The 19,776-nt window shown below is 46.2% G+C and overlaps 1 protein-coding gene across 3 annotated transcripts in view; it reads right to left on the reverse strand.

The window, feature by feature from the left end:
* Positions 1–729: 729 nt before the first annotated feature.
* The window catches only part of LOC139243026 (zinc finger protein 229-like), a 484,823-nt gene continuing 465,776 nt past the window's right edge, over positions 730–19,776 (reverse strand). For 2 of the 3 annotated variants that reach the window (XM_070870618.1, XM_070870619.1), the window contains exon 3: positions 730–2,773. In XM_070870618.1, the coding sequence (XP_070726719.1) occupies positions 1,068–2,441 (1,374 nt within the window). In that variant the 5' untranslated portion in view covers positions 2,442–2,773 and the 3' untranslated portion in view covers positions 730–1,067. Of the gene's footprint in view, positions 2,774–3,929; positions 4,021–19,776 lie in introns of those variants that run through there. The other variant, XM_070870620.1, reaches the window with a different exon arrangement.

Here is a 19,776-nt window from a genome sequence, read left to right on the forward strand (position 1 = left end):
TTCATGGGGATGGGGGGTAATATATTAACATGGATAGAGGATTGGCAAACTAACAGAAAAAAGGGTCAGGATAAATGGGTAATTTTTAGGTTGGGAATCAGTAACTAGTGAGTGCCGCAGGGATCAGTGCTGGGGCCTCAACTATTTACCATTTATATTAATGACTTGGATGAAGGGACCGAGTGTAACGCAGCCAAATTTGCTGCTGATACAAAGATAGGTGGGAAAGCAAGTTGTGAGGAGGACGCAAAGAATCTACAAAGGGATATCGAGAGGCTCAGTGAGTGGGCAAAAATCTGGCAGATGGACTATAATGTGGTAAAATGTCAAAACAATTTATTATTTAAATGGGGACTATTACAAAATGCTGCAGTACAGAGGGATCTGGGGGGTTCTTGTGCATGAAACTCAAAAAGTTAGCATGCAGGTACAGCAAGTAATCAGGAAGGCAAATGGAATGCTGGCCTTTATTGCAAGGGGGATGGAGTATAAAAGTAGGGAAGTCCTGCTACAACTGTGCGGGGCGTTGGTAAGGCCACACCTGGAGTACTGCGCATAGTTTTGGTCTGGACTTGTCTCCATTCCCGTGCCGAGGGGATTGCTACACCAGACAGGAGGGGCAACATTTGGGGACACTGATTCCCCACCAATTCCCATTCCCCTTCTTTCTGGTGGATAATGGAGGGGCCACTGTGTGTAATGTGCAAGTCAGTAAGAATTGTCAGCAAGCTCTTTCTAATTGGAGATTTTATTCAGTGGAAACTTTCACACACTATTGTAGATTTTGTACTAAAGATTAATTTAGGATTAAAGTAAAAGTTCGTAATTTTATTGCAAACCAAATTTCTGTTGCGAGTTACTGAATTAAGGGGAAAGATAACACACAGCGTTTCTTAAATGGACACTGCAGCCGAGAACACAATCAGCAATATATCCAGAATATTAAAGTCCAGCCCAGTTATAGGGTTATTAACATCAGCAGAAACAAACCCCAACTGTCAGAATGAACATGGTTCAGTCGGGATGTGATTAACAGCAGCAATAACAGCAGGTTCCAACCCCTGCAGTCACTTGTGAACTCGCTGGTGTCTCAGCAGGTTGGATGACCCAGTGAATCCCTTCCCACACTCAGAGCAGGTGAACGGCCTCTCCCCAGTGTGAACTCGCTGGTGTGTCAGCAGGGTGGATGAACAAGTGAATCCCTTCCCACACTCAGAGCAGGTGAACGGCCTCTCCCCAGTGTGAAGTCGCTTGTGTGACTGCAGGGTGGATAACCGAGCAAATCCCTTCCCACACTCAGAGCAGGTGAATGGCCTCTCCCCAGTGTGAACTCGCTGGTGTCTCAGCAGATCGGATGAACAAGTGAATCCCTTACCACACTGTGAGCAGGTGAACGGCCTCTCCCCAGTGTGAATTCGCTGGTGTGTTAGCAGGTTGGATGAACAAACGAATTGCTTCCCACACTCAGAGCAGGTGAACGGCCTCTCCCCAGTGTGAACTCGCTGGTGTGTCAGCAGATTGGATGACTCAGTGAATCGCTTCCCACACTCGGGACAGGTGAACGGCCTCCTCCCAGTGTGAAGTCGCTGGTGTCTCAGCAGGTTGGATGACTCAGTGAATCGCTTCCCACACTCAGAGCAGGTGAACGGCCTCTCCCCAGTGTGAACTCGCTGGTGTTTCAGCAAGACAGATGACCCAGTGAATCCTTTCCCACACTCAGAGCAGGTGAACGGTCTCTCCCCAGTGTGAACTCGCTGGTGTTTCAGCAGGTCGGATGACCCAGTGAATCCTTTCCCACACTCAGAGCAGGTGAACGGCCTCTCCCCAGTGTGAACTCGCTTGTGTGACTGCAGGGTGGATAACTGAGTGAATCGCTTCCCACACTGTGAGCAGGTGAACGGCCTCTCCCCAGTGTGAACTCGCTGGTGTCTCAGCAGATCGGATGAACAAGTGAATCCCTTCTCACACTTTGAGCAGGTGAACGGTCTCTCCCCAGTGTGAACTCGCTGGTGTGACTGCAGGGTGGATAACTGAGTGAATCCCTTCCCACACTGTGAGCAGGTGAACGGCCTCTCCCCAGTGTGAACTCGCTGGTGTGTCAGCAGGTTGGATGAACAAATGAATCGCTTCCCACACATGGGGCAGGTGAACGGCCTCTCCCCAGTGTGAACTCGATGGTGTGTCAGCAGGTGGGATGACTGAGTGAATCGCTTCCCACACTCGGGACAGGTGAACGGCCTCTCCCCAGTGTGAACTCGCTGGTGAGCTACAAGTTGGGATAACTCAGTAAATCCCTTCCCACACACGGGGCAGGTGAACGGCCTCTCCCCAGTGTGACTGCGTCGATGAATTTCCAGCAGGGAGGGGGAATGGAATCCCTTTCCACAGTCCCCACATTTCCACGGTTTCTCCGTGGTGCGGGTGTCCTTGTGACTCTCCATGTTGGATGATCAGTTGAAGCCTCGCCCACACACACAACACGTTTACAGTTTCTCCCCGCTGTGAATGGTGCGATGTGTTTTCAGGCTGTGTAACTGGTTAAAGCTCTTTCCACAGTCAGTGCACTGGAACACTCACTCGGGTGTGTGTCTCGGTGCTTTTCCAGTCACACTGATATTTGAAATCTATTCCCACAGACAGAACAGACAAACATTTCTCCTTCCACTTTCAAAGGCCGATGATATTCAGGTCCTGATGAAACGATTGACTCCGTCAGATCTTGACGCGATGTTTGGTTTGTGTTTCCTGTCTGAAAATCTCCCCTTCTAATACTCTGTAAAAGGAGATAACAAAACTCATCACTGTCAGTACAAGACAGAAATTCAAAATAGACACATCTAGTTTCCATGGAACATTCTTTCCTCTCTGGTTCTTCCAAAGCTGTAAATCCCTGTCCCACACATTGTCCCTCCTGCTGTGCTGAAATCCAAATCAACACACATTTCTAGACTGTTTCTCCTCCACTCCCAGTTATAACCACCAATTCTGGCTGGGTTCAGTTCCACACTCACTGGTTCCCCTCCCTCTCCGTCCCTTGATAGAAACATAGAAATTAGGTGCAGGAGCAGGCCATTTGGCCCTTTGAGCCTGCACCGCCATTCAATAAGATCATGGCTGATCATTCAACCTCAGTACCTCTTTCCTGCTTTCTCTCTATACCACTTGATTCCTTTGCCCGTAAGGGCCATATCTAACTCCCCTTTGAATATATCTAACGAATTGGCCTCAACAACTTTCTGCGGTAGAGAATTCCACAAGTTAACCACTCGCTGAGTGAAGAAGTTTCTCTTCATCACATTTCTAAATGGCTGACCCCTTATTCTTAGACTGTGACCCCTGTGGAAATGTATTTTTATCTAAGCTGATACCATACGGTATTTGTGTGCCTTTTGATTAAAATGGAGTCCTGGCCCTTCCAGAACTTTCTGCATTTTAGCAGCCAGCTTATTATGAACAGCTAAACCTGCTGTTAGATGGCTGATGGTTATCAGACAGCTAGGAGACAAGTCATGCTGAGACAAGTAACCCCCCATGGTGCTCTCCTATTGTCTACACTACAGGAGTTCCATGTCACCCCACCCTTATCTTCTAGCCATTATCTCTTTCCTTTACCTCATCCATTTGAAGCAAACAGGTAAACTGACCAGGAGATTGGATAATCCTGATACAATACAAGACAGGTGATAGCCCATTACCTATGACTCATGGAGTAATGGCCGTTTGGCTTTCTGATAACCCTGACAAAAGGGAATATCTTGACACCATTTCAGTACCAGGATATAGTAATTAACTCTTTATCTGTATTCACTGACTGTGAGACAGAGCAATACACAGGGAGAGGCCAGATCTTGGGTTTTACTGTATAAATATCTTGTGAAGCTGTACCATTGCGGAGGTTTCATTTTAGCCCTTGACTGAGTGAAACTTACCCCTTGCGAGCAAGTAAATTAAAAGGGAAACTTCCATCGGAGCTGTAAGTGTCGGAGTCATTCTTTTCGGAGGTCGAGATTTCGACAGTTATTGGAGGTTCCACCGAGATGCATACTCTCTGTTCTGTGAGTAAAACGGATACAGGCATAGTGCCTCTCCAGTGAAAGGCTTCGGTGGCCAAACAAGGTGAGCCTTTGCTCACAAGAGGTTTCTTCACTGTTGAATCGCAGATGTAATCTGTTGTCCACAGCTGAGGTACTGCATCTACAAGACTCGGCATTTAAAAGTTAAAGGTATTTTTTTTATAACCATTTCTTTCTCAGCTCGCCAGCAGAAGAGAACAGGTTCTGGAAAAAATCTCGAGACAGCCCGGGGAAGGTTTCAGTAGGTAAGGAAGCGCTAGTCGATCGAAAAGGGTTCCAGGTTCTTATATGATAAGATTTTTATTGTAACGGCCAGGAGAAGTGGGCGTAGAGAACTCGGTTGGCCGAAAGGATTGTGAGATCAGAAACTGTGGGAAAATCTTAATCATCCAGAATGGGTGCCGGAGCAAGTTAAAACACCACAAAAGGCACACCAGCCTATGTCATGCTCCAGAATTGTGGTCAGTCTTCAATTGACCAAAGAAACAAAAACCAGTAAAGTGGACTAAGGGTGAAAACAGGCCATTTCCACCCGATGGTTCATTTAATTTAGAGAGAACAACTTGTCTCCAGGAGTGTCTTATAAACAGAGATCCAAAAAAAAAAAGGAAAGTAATAGAAAAGGCCTGGGTTCCGATTCTTCAAGCCCATGTAAAATTAACAGAGGAAGTAAATTAAATTAAAAAAAAAAGAGAACCTGATAGTGACTTATGGATTCAAAAAAAAATGAAGCTAGCAAAAGAAAAAAGCTTTATTGAATGGAGAGAGACTTGTGAATGTCTTGTCTTTCAATGAGAGTGCGTGAATGTCTTGTCTTTGAATGAGAGTGCTTCTGTCTTTTTTCCTTGTGTCTGGAAGCCTGTTTGGAAAGGTTGTGGAACTGCCTGTTTGTTTTAGCTCCACCCACTTTTTCAAACAAAGTGAAGTTTTTTTTTAACCCTTCATAGTGTTGTCCTGTATGTGGGAAGTTTAAGACATTTTAAGTTAGAAGCGCAGGTGTGGATTTATTCGGATGAGAGGTTACGGAGCTGGGAAATGCACAAAGGATAGGTTGTTGAGACATGGTCCCGGTGGTTAAAAGTTGTAATGCTTTTTTTAAAAAAAGCCTTTGTGGGTCTCTCGAGGTGCAGGCTGGGGGAGTACACTCTCATTGTCCTTGGTGTAAAATCTTGGTACAAAAGCTTCTAACTCAGTAGGGGGAGATTTTTTTGGATAAAGAGTGGCAGTACAATAGTTGAATTGGGATTTTGAGATATTTCAGGTGATCTCTTGATCAACATTTTGGGTGTATTGGAAAAATCTTGGGTTTGGAAGCCTTTTAATAAAATTAGAAAACAAGTACTTTACATTCTGTGATCTGTGAATCACTATAAGCATAAATGAGAAGTCCGTGTAACACACAGATTTGTCCAGTTCAGAAGCCCACACAAATGGAGGTTTGTCCATGACCTACGAGCTGTGAATGAATCTACTATATTCTCACAATGCTTAAAGGATGTGGAATGAAGTATCCCGGAATGCTTTCCAGAACCTTAAGCAGTCCCTCACTTCAGCACCCGCCTTGGGATTACCAGATTACACTAAGCTATTCAACTTATTTGTGCATCACAAGTCGGGTTTTGCACAATCTGTTTTGACTCAGTTACATGGGGACAGGCAGCGACCGGTAGCGTATTTCAGTACCCAACTAGACCCAGTGGCACGCGGACTACCAGGATGTCTTCCTTCGTTGGCAGCAGCTTATTATGCTATGCAACAGGCTCAGCCAATAACTCTAAATCATCAGACCATTTTGTATATCCCACACTCTGTCGAGATTTTACTTACTAAATGTGCCACCCAACACCTAACCTCCGCAAGAACCACCAAATACGAGGTCGAACTGTTATCAAATCCGAACCTTGTCATCAAAAGATGCACTACCTTAAATCCAGCCACTCTACTCCCCACGGAAGACGACGGCGAACCCCATTCATGTGAAATGGTAACCGAATTAGTGACTAAACCACGTATCAATCTAACAGATGTACCAATGTGTAACCCTGAGCTAATGTACTATGTTGACGGATCAGACTTACGAAATGATAAGGGCCAACCTAGAGCGGCTTATGCAATTGTAACTCAGTTTAATGTTGTCGAAACAGCCTCTCTTCCAGACTCCTTTTCAGCCCAACAAGCCGAATTGTTTGCGTTAACTCGAGCCTGTATTCTGGCTGAAGGACACACAGTTAATATCTACACTGACTCCAGGTATGCTTTTGGGGTATCACATGACTATGGACAAATTTGGAAGATTCGCGGGTACCTGACTTCTTCAGGAACCCCTATCAAAAATGCAGAACAAGTGGAAAATCTCCTGCGAGCCATTCAATGCCCCTTAAAACTTGCCATTATCAAATGCCAAGCACATACAGGCCAGTCGAATGAGGTGGCACTCGGGAATGCCAGAGCTGATAATGCAGCTAAGTCAGCAGCTCTGTCGAAAGGGGGGATGCAGGTGTCATTGTTCCCACTAAGGAAAAATAATTGCTCAGACCCGCCACCCACTATTAATGACGTGCTGGCCTTTCAGACACAGGCCAGTACGGAGGAGGTGGTGACCTGGACGAAGGATCAATGTTATAAAAATCCAGAAGGAATATGGGTTCACCATGACGGCCGCGTGGTGGCCCCTAGATCCTTACTTCCATGGATTGCCCGATGTGTTCATACATTCACACATGCAGGCAAAGGGGGATTGGCAGATTATATTTTGGCAACTTGGTATGCACCAGGTATTTCGGCAATTGCAAAACAAATCTGTGAAAATTGTGTTACCTGTCAGACAATGAATCCGGGTAAGACGGAAAAAGTAGAATCTGCCTCCCACCCAAATCCAGTCGGGCCTTTTGTACATTTACAAATGGATTTTATTGAATTACCTATGTGTATGGGATTCAAGTATGTATTAGTTATTGTAGATGTGTTCTCTAGATGGATTGAAGCCTTTCCATGTAAAAAGGCCGATGCCACTACTGTTGCTAAATGTTTGTTAAAAGAAATTGTACCGCGCTTCGGAATCCCTGCTAAGCTTTCCAGTGATAACGGGTCACATTTCACGGGAACTGTCATAAGAGAAATGTGTAAAGCTTTACAGATTAATCAACGTTTTCATTGCAGTTATCATCCACAATCAGCTGGACTTGTTGAAAGATATAATGGAATGCTTAAAAATAAGCTGGCAAAACTATGCAATGACACTGGACTGAAATGGACAGAACTGCTGCCCTTAGCTTTGATGGTAATGCGATCTGCAACCAACAGAACAACAGGCTTGTCACCACATGAGATAGTTATGGGACGTCCCCAACGACTACCTTTTACAGCACCATTTACTGCAAAACAGATGGACATCCACAAAATGGAGGAAAATATGTTGAATTATTGTATTGCACTAACCAAATGTATTTCCAGCTTTCATTCACAGGTAAAGGAAGCCCAAGTCAAGCCAGCGGAAGGGAAGTGTCATAACCTGGAGCCAGGGGAATTCGTTTACATCAAGATTTTTAAAAGGAAAAGCAGTCTACAGCCAAGATTCGAAGGACCATACCAGGTCCTGCTGGCGACCAATACTGCAATCAAGGTAAAGGAAAGACCAACATGGATCCACGCATCCCATTGCAAACGGGCACCCGACCAGGAGGAAGGGACGAAGGAATCAGAGGAACAGAAAAAGGAAGACTGAATAAAGAACTGTATGGACTATGGGGACTGATGGTGCTGGGCTTGACAGGGTTTTACTTCACATTATTGATTACACCAGGGGTACAGACCCACCACCGAAGGGAATTGCACGTAAACGTATTTATGGCACTGAGTCATAGGTATGCTCAAGAAAGAAACTTGTCGAGTTGTTGGATATGTTCCCATGTACCTGTCCACTCCAGGGGGGTATTCCCATGAGATCTGTCCCCTTTAACGAATCAGAAATGGTAGAATGGTTGACAGTGCAAAACAGGACAAAACTAACTAAGGGGCCAGAAACAAAGGAGCAAACAGAATGGAGGTCGGCAGGGTTTAATCTTACAGCCTTCCAGGGATGGTACCAGCCCAATTATTATAATAACCATCAGCCTCCCTTCCTAAGCATTACTCCCAGAATAGGAAATCCTGAGGGTATAATATGCCTAGTGAGTAATGAAACTAAAAGAAATGGAAATGGAGAGACTGTACAAGATCAGAATGGATTGAGTTGTCCTTGTGAAGGACAAAATGGGGGAATGTGGAAATGTATTTTTATCTAAGCTGATACCATACGGTATTTGTGTGCCTTTTGATTAAAATGGAGTCCTGGCCCTTCCAGAACTTTCTGCATTTTAGCAGCCAGCTTATTATGAACAGCTAAACCTGCTGTTAGATGGCTGATGGTTATCAGACAGCTAGGAGACAAGTCATGCTGAGACAAGTAACCCCCCATGGTGCTCTCCTATTGTCTACACTACAGGAGTTCCATGTCACCCCACCCTTATCTTCTAGCCATTATCTCTTTCCTTTACCTCATCCATTTGAAGCAAACAGGTAAACTGACCAGGAGATTGGATAATCCTGATACAATACAAGACAGGTGATAGCCCATTACCTATGACTCATGGAGTAATGGCCGTTTGGCTTTCTGATAACCCTGACAAAAGGGAATATCTTGACACCATTTCAGTACCAGGATATAGTAATTAACTCTTTATCTGTATTCACTGACTGTGAGACAGAGCAATACACAGGGAGAGGCCAGAACTTGGGTTTTACTGTATAAATATCTTGTGAAGCTGTACCATTGCGGAGGTTTCATTTTAGCCCTTGACTGAGTGAAACTTACCCCTTGCGAGCAAGTAAATTAAAAGGGAAACTTCCATCGGAGCTGTAAGTGTCGGAGTCATTCTTTTCGGAGGTCGAGATTTCGACACCCCTGGTTCTGGAACTCCCCAGTAACGGGAACATTCTTCTTGCATCTAACTTGTCCAATCCCGTCAGAATTTTATGTTTCTATGAGATCCCTTCTCATTCTTCTAAACTCCAGTGGATACAAACCCAGTTGATCCAATCTCTCCTCCTATGTCAGTCCTGCCATCCCGGGAATCAGTCTGGTGAACCTTCGCTGCACTCCCTCAAGAACGTCCTTCCTCAGATTCGGGGACCAAAACTGAACACAATATTCCAGGTGAGGCCTCACCAAGGCTCCGTACAACTGCAGTAAGACCTCCCTGCTCCTATACTCAAATCCACTAGCAATGAAGGCCAACATGCCATTTACCTTCTTCACCACCTGCTGTACCTGCATGCCAAACTTCAATGACTGATGTACCATGACACCCAAGTCTAGTTGCACCTCCCCTTTTCCTAATCTGTTACCATTCAGATAATATTCTGTCTTACTGTTCTTGCCACCAAAGTGGATAACCTCACATTTATCCACATTATACTGCATCTGCCATGCATTTGCCGACTCACCTAACCTATCCAAGTCCCACTGCAGTCTCTTAGCGTCCTACTCACAGCTCACACCTCCACCCAGCTTAGTGTCATCTGCAAACTAGGAGATATTACATTCAATTCCTTCATTTAAATCATTGATGTATATTGTAAATAGCTGGGGTCCCAGCACTGAACCCTGCGGCACCCCACTGGTCACTGCCTGCCATTCTGAAAAGGACCCGTTTATTCCGACTCTCTGCTTCCTGCCTGCCAACCAGTTCTCTATCCACGTTAATATGTTACCCCCAATATCATGTGCTTTAATTTTGCACACCAATCTCTTGTGTGGGACCTTGTCAAAAGCCTTTTGAAAGTCCAAATGCACCACATCCACTGGTTCTCCCTTGTCCACTCTACTAGTTACATCCTCAAAAAATTCTGGAAGATTTGTCAAGTATGATTTCCCTTTCATAAATCCATGCTGACTTGGACCAATCCTGTCACCGCTTTCCAAATGCGCTGCTATTTCATCTTTAATCATTGATTCCAACATTTTCGCCACCACCGCTGTCAGGCTAACCAGTCTATAATTCCCCGTTTTCTCTCTCCCTCCTTTTTAAAACAGTGGTGTTACATTAGCGACCCTCCAGTCCATAGGAACTGATCCAGAGTCAATAGAATTTGGAAAATGATCACCAATGCATCCACTAATTCTCAGGCCACTTCCTTAAGTACTCTGGAATGCAGCCTATCAGGCCCTGGTGATTTATCGGCCTTCAATCCCATCAATTTCCCGAACACAATTTCCTGACTAATAAGAATTTCCTTCAGTTCCTTCTTTTCGCTAGACCCTCGAATCCCTAGTATTTCCGGAAGGATATTTGTGTATTCCTTAATGAAGACAGATCCAAAGTATTTGTTCAATTAGTCTGCCATTTCTTTGTTCCCCATTATAAATTCACCCGATTCTGTCTGCAAAGGACCTACGTTGGTCTTCACTAATCTTTTTCTCTGGCTGCCTCTGGCTGGGTTCTGTTCTACAAAATTCTGACAGGATTGGACAGGTTCTGTTCTACAAGCACTGGTTCTGCTCCCTAATCTCTGTCCTCGCTCTTAAAGGTGCTGACTTTGGCTGGGTTCAGTTCCACATTCACTGGCTCCCCTCTCCTCCCCTGAAGACACTGACTCCGTCTGGGTTCAGTTCTACACTCACTGGTTCCCCTCCCTCTGCTCCCGTGAAGGTGCTGACTCCGTCTGGGTTCAGTTCTACACTCACTGGTTCCCCTCCCCTGAAGGTGCTGACTCCGTCTGGGTTCAGTTCTACACTCACTGGTTCCCCTCTCTCTCTCCCCCCTGCAGTTGCTGACTCTGGCTGGGTTCAGTTCTACACTCACTGGTTCCCCTCCCTCTCCCCCCTGAAGGTGCTGACTCTGGCTGGCTTCAGTTCTACACTCACTGGTTCCCCTCTCTCTCCCCACTGCAGTTGCTGACTCTGGCTGGGTTCAGTTCCACATTCACTGGTTCCCCTCCCTCTCCATCCCTGAAGGTGCTGACTCTGGCTGGGTTCAGTTCTACACTCACTGGTTCCCCTCCCTCTCCTCCCCTGAAGGTGCTGACTCTGGCTGGGTTCAGTTCCACACTCACTGGTTCCCCTCCCTCTCCGCCCCTGAAGATGCTGACTCTGGCTGGGTTCAGTTTTACTCTAACTGGTTCCCCTCCATCTCCTTCCCTGAAGGTGCTGACTCTGGCTGGGTTCAGTTCTACATTCACTGGTTCCCCTCCCTCTCCTCTCCTGAAGGTGCTCCCCAAGATGGTTTTTTATACCAGTATGTTGAGGAGCCTACTAGGGAACAGGCTATCCTAGATTGGGTATTGTGTAATGAGAAGGGGTTAATTAATAGTTTTGTTGTGTGGGGTCCTTTAGGGAAGAGTGACCATAACATGATTGAATTCTTTCTTAAGATGGAAAGTGAATTAGTCGAATCCGAAACTAGGTCCTAAATCTAAACAAAGGAAACTACGAAGGTATGAGGGATGAATTGGTTATGATAGTTTGGGAAGATTCATTAAAAGACATGACGATGTATAGGTAATGGCTAATATTTAAGGAACGAATTCATGAATTGCAACAGTTATACATTCCTTTCTGGCGTAAAAACACAAAAGGAAAAGTGGCCCAACTATGGCTAAATAAAAAAATGAAGGATAGTATTAGATCCAAAGAGGAGTTATACAAAGTTACCAGAAAAAGTAGCAAGCCTGAGGTTTGGGAGCAGTTTAAAATTCAGCAAAAAAGGACCAAGAGATTAATTATGAGGGGAAAAATAGAGTGAGAGAGTAAACTTGCAAGGAACATAAAAATCGGCTACAAAAGTTTCTACAAGTATGTAAAAAGAAAAAGATTAGTAAAGAAAAATGTAGGGCCTTTGCAGACAGAAACAGGAGAATTTGTAATGGGGAACAAGGAAATGGCAGAACAATTAAATAAATACTTTGGTTCTGTCTTCATGGAAGAGAACACAAATAACATCCCAGAAATGCTAGGGAACCAAGTGTGTAGTGAGCAAGAGGAATTAAAGGAAATGATTATTAGTAAGAAAATAGTGCTGGAGAAACTAATGGGACTGAAGGCAGATAAATCCCCAGGGCCTGATGATCTGTATCCCAGAGTACTAAAAGAGGTAGCCATGGAAATAGTGGATGCAATGGTTGTCATCTTACAAAATTCTATAGATTATGGAACAGATTCTGCAGATTGGAGGGTGGCAAATGTAACCAAATGATCTAAAAAAGGAGGGAGAGAGAAAACGGGGAACTACAGACCGGATAGCCTGTCATCAGTAGTAGGGAAAATGCTGGAGTCTATTATGAAGGATGTGATAACGGCACACTTAGATAATATCAACAGGATTAAACAAAGTCAACATGGAATTATGAAAGGAAAATCATGTTTGACAAACATACTGGAGTTTTTTGAGGATGTAACTGATAGCATAGATAAGGGAGAACCAGTGGATGTAGTGTATTTGGATTTTCAGAAGGCATTTGATGAAGTCCTACATAAGAGGTTAGTGTGTAAAATTAAAGCACCTAGGATTGGGGGCAATGTAATGGCATGGACTGAAAATTGGTTAACTGACAGGAAACAGAGAGTAGGAATAAACGGGTCTTTTTCCGGGGTGGCGGGCAGTGACTAGTGGGGTACCACAGGGATCAGTGCTTGGGCCCCAGCTATTCACAATATATATATTTGCTGCAAGGCGATTTAGATAGGTTGAGTGAGTGGGCAAACACATGGCAGATGCAGTATAATGTGGATAAATGTGAAGTTATCCACTTTGGGAGGAAAAACATAAGGACAAAGTATTATTTAAATGGTGATGGCTTGGGAAGTGTCGATGTACAGAGGAACCTGGGTGTCATAGAAACATTGAAAATAGGTGCAGGAGTAGGCCATTCGGCCCTTCAAGCCCGCACCGCCATTCAATAAGATCATGGCTGATCATTCCCTCAGTGCCCATTTCCTGCTTTCTCTCCATGGTCCTTGATCCCCTGAGCCGTAAGAACATAATAAGAACATAAGAATTAGGAACAGGAGTAGGCCATCTAGCCCCTCGAGCCTGCTCCGCCATTCAACAAGATCATGGCTGATCTGGCCGTGGACTCAGCTCCACTTACCCGCCCGCACCCCATAACCCGTAATTCCCTTATTGGTTAAAAATCTATCCATCTGTGATTTGAATACATTCAATGAGCTAGCCTCAACTGCTTCCTTGGGCAGAGAATTCCACAGATTCACAACCCTCTGGGAGAAGAAATTTCCTCTCAACTCGGTTTTAAATTGGCTCCCCCGTATTTTGAGGCTGTGTCCCCTAGTTCTAGTCTCCCCGACCAGTGGAAACAACCTCTCTGCCTCTATCTTGTCTATCCCTTTCATTATTTTAAATGTTTCTATAAGATCACCCCTCATCCTTCTGAGCTCCAACGAGTAAAGACCCAGTCTACTCAATCTATCATCATAAGGTAACCCCCTTATCTCCGGAATCAGCCGAGTGAATCGTTTCTGTACCCTCTCCAAAGCCAGTATATCCTTCCTTAAGTAAGGTGACCAAAACTGCACGCAGTACTCCAGGTGCGGCCTCACCAATAACCTGTACAGTTGCAGCAGGACCTCCCTGCTTTTGTACTCCATCCCTCTCGCAATGAAGGTCAACATTCCATTCGCCTTCCTGATTACCTGCTGCACCTGCAAACTAACTTTTTGGGATTCATGCACAAGGACCCCCAGGTCCCTCTGCACCGCAGCATGTTGTAATTTCTCCCCATTCAAATAATATTCCCTTTTAATGTTTTTTTTTTCCAAGGTGAATGATTTCACATTTTCCGACATTGTATTCCATCTGCCAAACCTTAGCCCATTCGCTTAACCTATCTAAATCTCTTTGCAGCCTCTCTGTGTCCTCGACACAACCCGCTTTCCCACTAATCTTTGTGTCATCTGCAAATTTTGTTACACTACACTCTGTCCCCTCTTCCAGGTCATCTATGTATATTGTAAACAGTTGTGGTCCCAGCACCGATCCCTGTGGCACACCACTAACCACCGATTTCCAACCCGAAAAGGACCCATTTATCCCGACTCTCTGCTTTCTGTTAGCCAGCCAATTCTCTATCCATGCTAATACATTTCCTCTGACTCCGCGTACCTTTATCTTCTGCAGTAACCTTTTGTGTGGCACCTTATCGAATGCCTTTTGGAAATCTAAATACACCACATCCATCGGTACACCTCTATCTACCATGCTTGTTACATCGTCAAAGCATTCCAATAAATTAGTTACACATGATTTCCCCTTCTTGAATCCATGCTGCGTCTGCTTGATTGCACTATTCCTATCCAGATGTCCCACTATTTCTTCCTTAATGATAGCTTCAAGCATTTTCCCCACTACAGATGTTAAACTAACCGGCCTATAGTTACCTGCCTTTTGTCTGCCCCCTTTTTTAAACAGAGGCGTTACATTAGCTGCTTTCCAATCCGATGGTACCTCCCCAGAGCCCAGAGAATTTTGGTAGATTATAACGAATGCGTCTGCTATAACTTCCGCCATCTCTTTTAATACCCTGGGATGCATTTCATCAGGACCAGGGGACTTGTCTACCTTGAGTCCCATTAACCTGTCCAGCACTACCCCCCTAGTGATAGTGATTGTCTCAAGGTCCTCCCTTCCCACATTCCCATGACCAGCAATTTTTGGCATGGTTTTTGTGTCTTCCACTGTGAAGACCGAAGCAAAATAATTGTTTAAGGTCTCAGCCATTTCCACATTTCCCATTATTAAATCCCCCTTCTCATCTTCTAAGGGACCAACATTTACTTTAGTCACTCTTTTCCGTTTTAGCTTTTATTATCTGTTTTGATGTTTTGCGCAAGTTTACTTTTGTAATCTATCTTTCCTTTCTTTATTGCTTTCTAAGTCATTCTTTGCTATCATTTAAAATTTTCCCAATCTTCTACTTTCCCACTAACCTTGGCCAGCTTATACGCATTGTTTTTTAATTTGATACTCTCCTTTATTTCCTTGATTATCCACGGCTGGTTATCCCTTCTCTTAACGCCCTTCTTTTTCAGTGGAATATATTTTTGTTGAGCACTATGAAAGAGCTCCTTAAAAGTCCTCCACTGTTCCTCAATTGTGCCACCATTTAGTCTGTGTTCCCAGTCTACTTTAGCCAACTCTGCCCTCATCCCACTGTAGTCCCCTTTGTTTAAGCATAGTACGCTCATTTGAGACACTACTTCCTCACCCTCAATCTGTGTTACAAATTCAACCATACTGTGATCACCCATTCCGAGAGGATCTTTTACTAGGAGATCATTTATAATTCCTGTCTCATTACACAGGACCAGATCTAAGATAGCTTGCTCCCTTATAGGTTCTGTAACATACTGTTCGAAGAAACAATCCCGTATGCATTCTATGAATTCCTCCTCAAGGCTACCCCGTGTGATTTGATTTGACCAATCGATATGTAGGTTAAAATCACCCATGATTACTGCCGTTCCTTTTTCACATGCCTCCATTATTCCCTTGATTATTGTGTGCCCCACCATGAAGTTATTATTTGGGGGCCTATAAACTACGCCCATCAGTGACTTTTTCCCCTTACTATCTCTAATCTCCACCCACAATGATTCAACATTTTGTTAATTAGAGCCAATATCGTCTCTCACAACTGCCCTGATATCATCCTTTATTAACAGAGCTACCCCACCTCCTTTCCCTTCTTGTCTATCTTTCCGAATTGTCAGATACCCCTGTATGTTTAATTCCCAGTCTTGGCCACCCTGCAACCACGTTTCTGTAATGGCCACCAAATCATACCCATTTGTAATGATTTGTGCCGTCAACTCATTTACTTTGTTTTGAATGCTGCGTGCGTTTAGGTAGAGTGTTTTAATACTAGTTTTTAAACCATGATTTTTAGTTTTGACCCCTCCTGCAGCCCTTTTATATTCATACATATTGGGCCCAAGTTTCCACATGATTTGCGCCTGATTTTTAGGAGCAACTGGTGGAGAACGGACTATCTCAGAAATCGCAATTCTCCACATTTTTTTTTCTGCAGTCCTAGTCAGCTCGAACAGTTCTACTTTGGAACAGAATTTTTTCTTCAAAAGGGGGTGTGTCCGGCCACTGACGCCTGATTTCAAAGTTTCCACAGTGAAAACGTACTCCAAATTAAAGTAGAATGGAGCAAGTGAAGATTTTTGTAGAACTGAAAAAACCTGTTCTACACATAAAAAATCAGGCGCAGGTTACAAATTAGGCGTCCAGAACGGGGAGGGGGGGAGAGGGGGGGAAGGGAAGTCATTAAATTCTACAATCAATCCTTATTTATACTTCAACAAATATTATACAAATAAATCCAACCTGAATAAACATTTATAAGCAAAGAAAAGATTAAATAAACCATCTTCCTACCTGTGTGAAAATGCTTCAGCCAGGGAGAATTCTGCAGCCGTTCGTGCCGCTGAGAGGGGGGGGGGGAGGAGAAAGCGGGTTGTTGCCGTGGAGGGGAGGGAGGGAGGGAGGGGCAGTAAGCAGGAAGCCTCAGTGCTGATGGCAATGTGCTTTTATTAAAAAATGTTTAAAAATTAAACAGCGACAAAGAACTACAAAAATGGCCGAGTGCCAATGTTTCCTTCACACTGAGCGTGTGCGAACGCTCCAACGCGCACGTGCAGCGTTGTCGGCAGGAAAAAAACTAATTTAAATAGTACCCGCCCCTCCCACTTACAAAATCGCCGCGAGTGTAGGCTCCGCCCCCCTGGGCGCCGCGCCAAACAGACAAGGAGCTGCAGGGCGCTCCAGAATAGCGCGTTTTTTTTTTGGCGCCATTTTAGGCACAAAAAACGGGCGCCCAGCTCGGAGGGACACCCGTTTTTTATCCTGTGGAAACTTGGGCCCATTGTCCCGTCCTATCACCTTGTGGTTTACACTTACCCCAGTGTTACTCTGCTCTGTTGCCTCCTGCCTTTCGCATTCTTTCTTGGGGTCCTGTTCATCTGAGCTCTCACCCACTCTAACTCGCTCAGAGCCCTCTCCTGGGTTTCCATCCCCCTGTTGAGGTGTAACCTGTCCGACTTGTACAGATCCCACCGACTCCAGAAGCGGTCCCAATTGTTCAGGAAACTAAAGCCCTCCCTCCTACACCAACGGGAGAGTGGAGAGCACCAGCTCCCACTGTCACAGGAGAGAGAGTGGAGAGCACCAGTTCCCACTGTCACAGGAGAGAGAGTGGAGAGCACCAGTTCCCACTGTCACAGGAGAGAGAGTGGAGAGCATCAGTTCCCACTGTCACAGGAGAGAGAGTGGAGAGCACCAGTTCCCACTGTCACAGGAGAGAGAGTGGAGAGCACCAGTTCCCACTGTCACAGGACAGAGAGTGGAGAGCACCAGTTCCCACTGTCACAGGAGAGAGAGTGGAGAGCACCAGTTCCCACTGTCACAGGAGAGAGAGTGGAGAGCATCAGTTCCCACTGTCACAGGAGAGAGAGTGGAGAGCACCAGTTCCCACTGTCACAGGAGAGAGAGTGGAGAGCACCAGTTCCCACTGTCACAGGAGAGAGAGTGGAGAGCACCAGTTCCCACTGTCACAGGACAGAGAGTGGAGAGCACCAGTTCCCACTGTCACAGGAGAGAGAGTGGAGAGCACCAGTTCCCACTGTCACAGGAGAGAGAGTGGAGAGCATCAGTTCCCACTGTCACAGGAGAGAGAGTGGAGAGCACCAGTTCCCACTGTCACAGGAGAGAGAGTGGAGAGCACCAGTTCCCACTGTCACAGGAGAGAGAGTGGAGAGCACCAGTTCCCGTTGTCACAGGACGAGAGAGTGGAGAGCACCAGTTCCAACTGTCACAGGACAGAGAGTGGAGAGCACCAGTTCCCACTGTCCCAGGACAAGAGAGTGGAGAGCACTAGTTCCCACTGTCACAGGACAGAGAGTGGAGAGCACCAGTTCCCACTGTCACAGGGCGAGAGAGTGGAGAGCACCAGTTCCCACTGTCACAGGAGAGAGAGTGGAGAGCACCAGTTCCCACTGTCACAGGAGAGAGAGTGGAGAGCATCAGTTCCCACTGTCACAGGAGAGAGAGTGGAGAGTACCAGTTCCCACTGTCACAGGAGAGAGAGTGGAGAGCACCAGTTCCCACTGTCACAGGAGAGAGAGTGGAGAGCACCAGTTCCCACTGTCACAGGACGAGAGAGTGGAGAGCACCAGTTCCAACTGTCACAGGTCAGAGAGTGGAGAGCACCAGTTCCCACTGTCCCAGGACAAGAGAGTGGAGAGCACTAGTTCCCACTGTCACAGGACAGAGAGTGGAGAGCACCAGTTCCCACTGTCACAGGACAGAGAGTGGAGAGCACCAGTTCCCACTGTCACAGGAGAGAGAGTGGAGAGCACCAGTTCCCACTGTCACAGGAGAGAGAGTGGAGAGCACCAGTTCCCACTGTCACAGGGCGAGAGAGTGGAGAGCACCAGTTCCCACTGTCACAGGAGAGTGGAGAGCACCAGTTCCCACTGTCACAGGAGAGAGAGTGGAGAGCACCAGCTCCCACTGTCACAGGAGAGAGAGTGGAGAGCACCAGTTCCCACTGTCACAGGACGGGAGAGTGGAGAGCACCAGTTCCCACTGTCGCAGGAGAGAGAGTGGAGAGCACCAGTTCAAACTGCCGCAAGAGAGAGTGGAGAGCACCAGTTCCCACTGTCACAGGACAGAGAGTGGAGAGCACCAGTTCCCACTGTCACAGGAGAGAGAGTGGAGAGCACCAGCTCCAACTGTCACAGGAGAGAGAGTGGAGAGCACCAGTTCCCACTGTCACAGGAGAGAGAGTGGAGAGCACTAGTTCCCACTGTCACAGGAGAGAGAGTGGAGAGCACCAGTTCCCACTGTCACAGGAGAGAGAGTGGAGAGCACTAGTTCCCACTGTCACAGGAGAGAGAGTGGAGAGCACCAGTTCCCACTGTCACAGGAGAGAGAGTGGAGCGCACCAGTTCCCACTGTCACAGGACGGGAGAGTGGAGAGCACCAGTTCCCACTGTCGCAGGACAGAGAGTGGAGAGCACCAGTTCCCACTGTCACAGGACAGAGAGTGGAGAGCACCAGTTCCCACTGTCACAGGACAGAGAGTGGAGAGCACCAGTTCCCACTGTCACAGGACAGAGAGTGGAGAGCGCCAGTTCCCACTGTCACAGGACAGAGAGTGGAGAGCACCAGTTCCCACTGTCACAGGAGAGAGAGTGGAGAGCACCAGTTCCCACTGTCACAGGAGAGAGAGTGGAGAGCACCAGCTCCAACTGGCACAGGACGAGAGAGTGGAGAGCACCAGTTCCCACTGTCACAGGACGGGAGAGTGGAGCACACCAGTTCACACTGTCACAGGACGGGAGAGTGGAGAGCATCAGTTCCCACTGTCACAGGACAGAGAGTGCAGAGCACCAGTTCCCACTGTCACAGGACAGAGAGAGGAGAGCACCAGTTCCCACTGTCACAGGACAGAGAGTGGAGAGCACCAGTTCCCACTGTCACAGGAGAGAGAGTGGAGAGCACCAGTTCCCACTGTCGCAGGAGAGAGAGTGGAGAGCACCAGTTCAAACTGTCGCAGGAGAGAGTGGAGAGCACCAGTTCCCACTGTCACAGGACAGAGAATGGAGAGCACCAGCTCCTACTGTCACAGGACAGAGAGTGGAGAG

This window comes from Pristiophorus japonicus, unplaced genomic scaffold, assembly GCF_044704955.1.
Source record: "Pristiophorus japonicus isolate sPriJap1 unplaced genomic scaffold, sPriJap1.hap1 HAP1_SCAFFOLD_158, whole genome shotgun sequence".
Classification (NCBI taxonomy): domain Eukaryota; kingdom Metazoa; phylum Chordata; class Chondrichthyes; family Pristiophoridae; genus Pristiophorus; species Pristiophorus japonicus.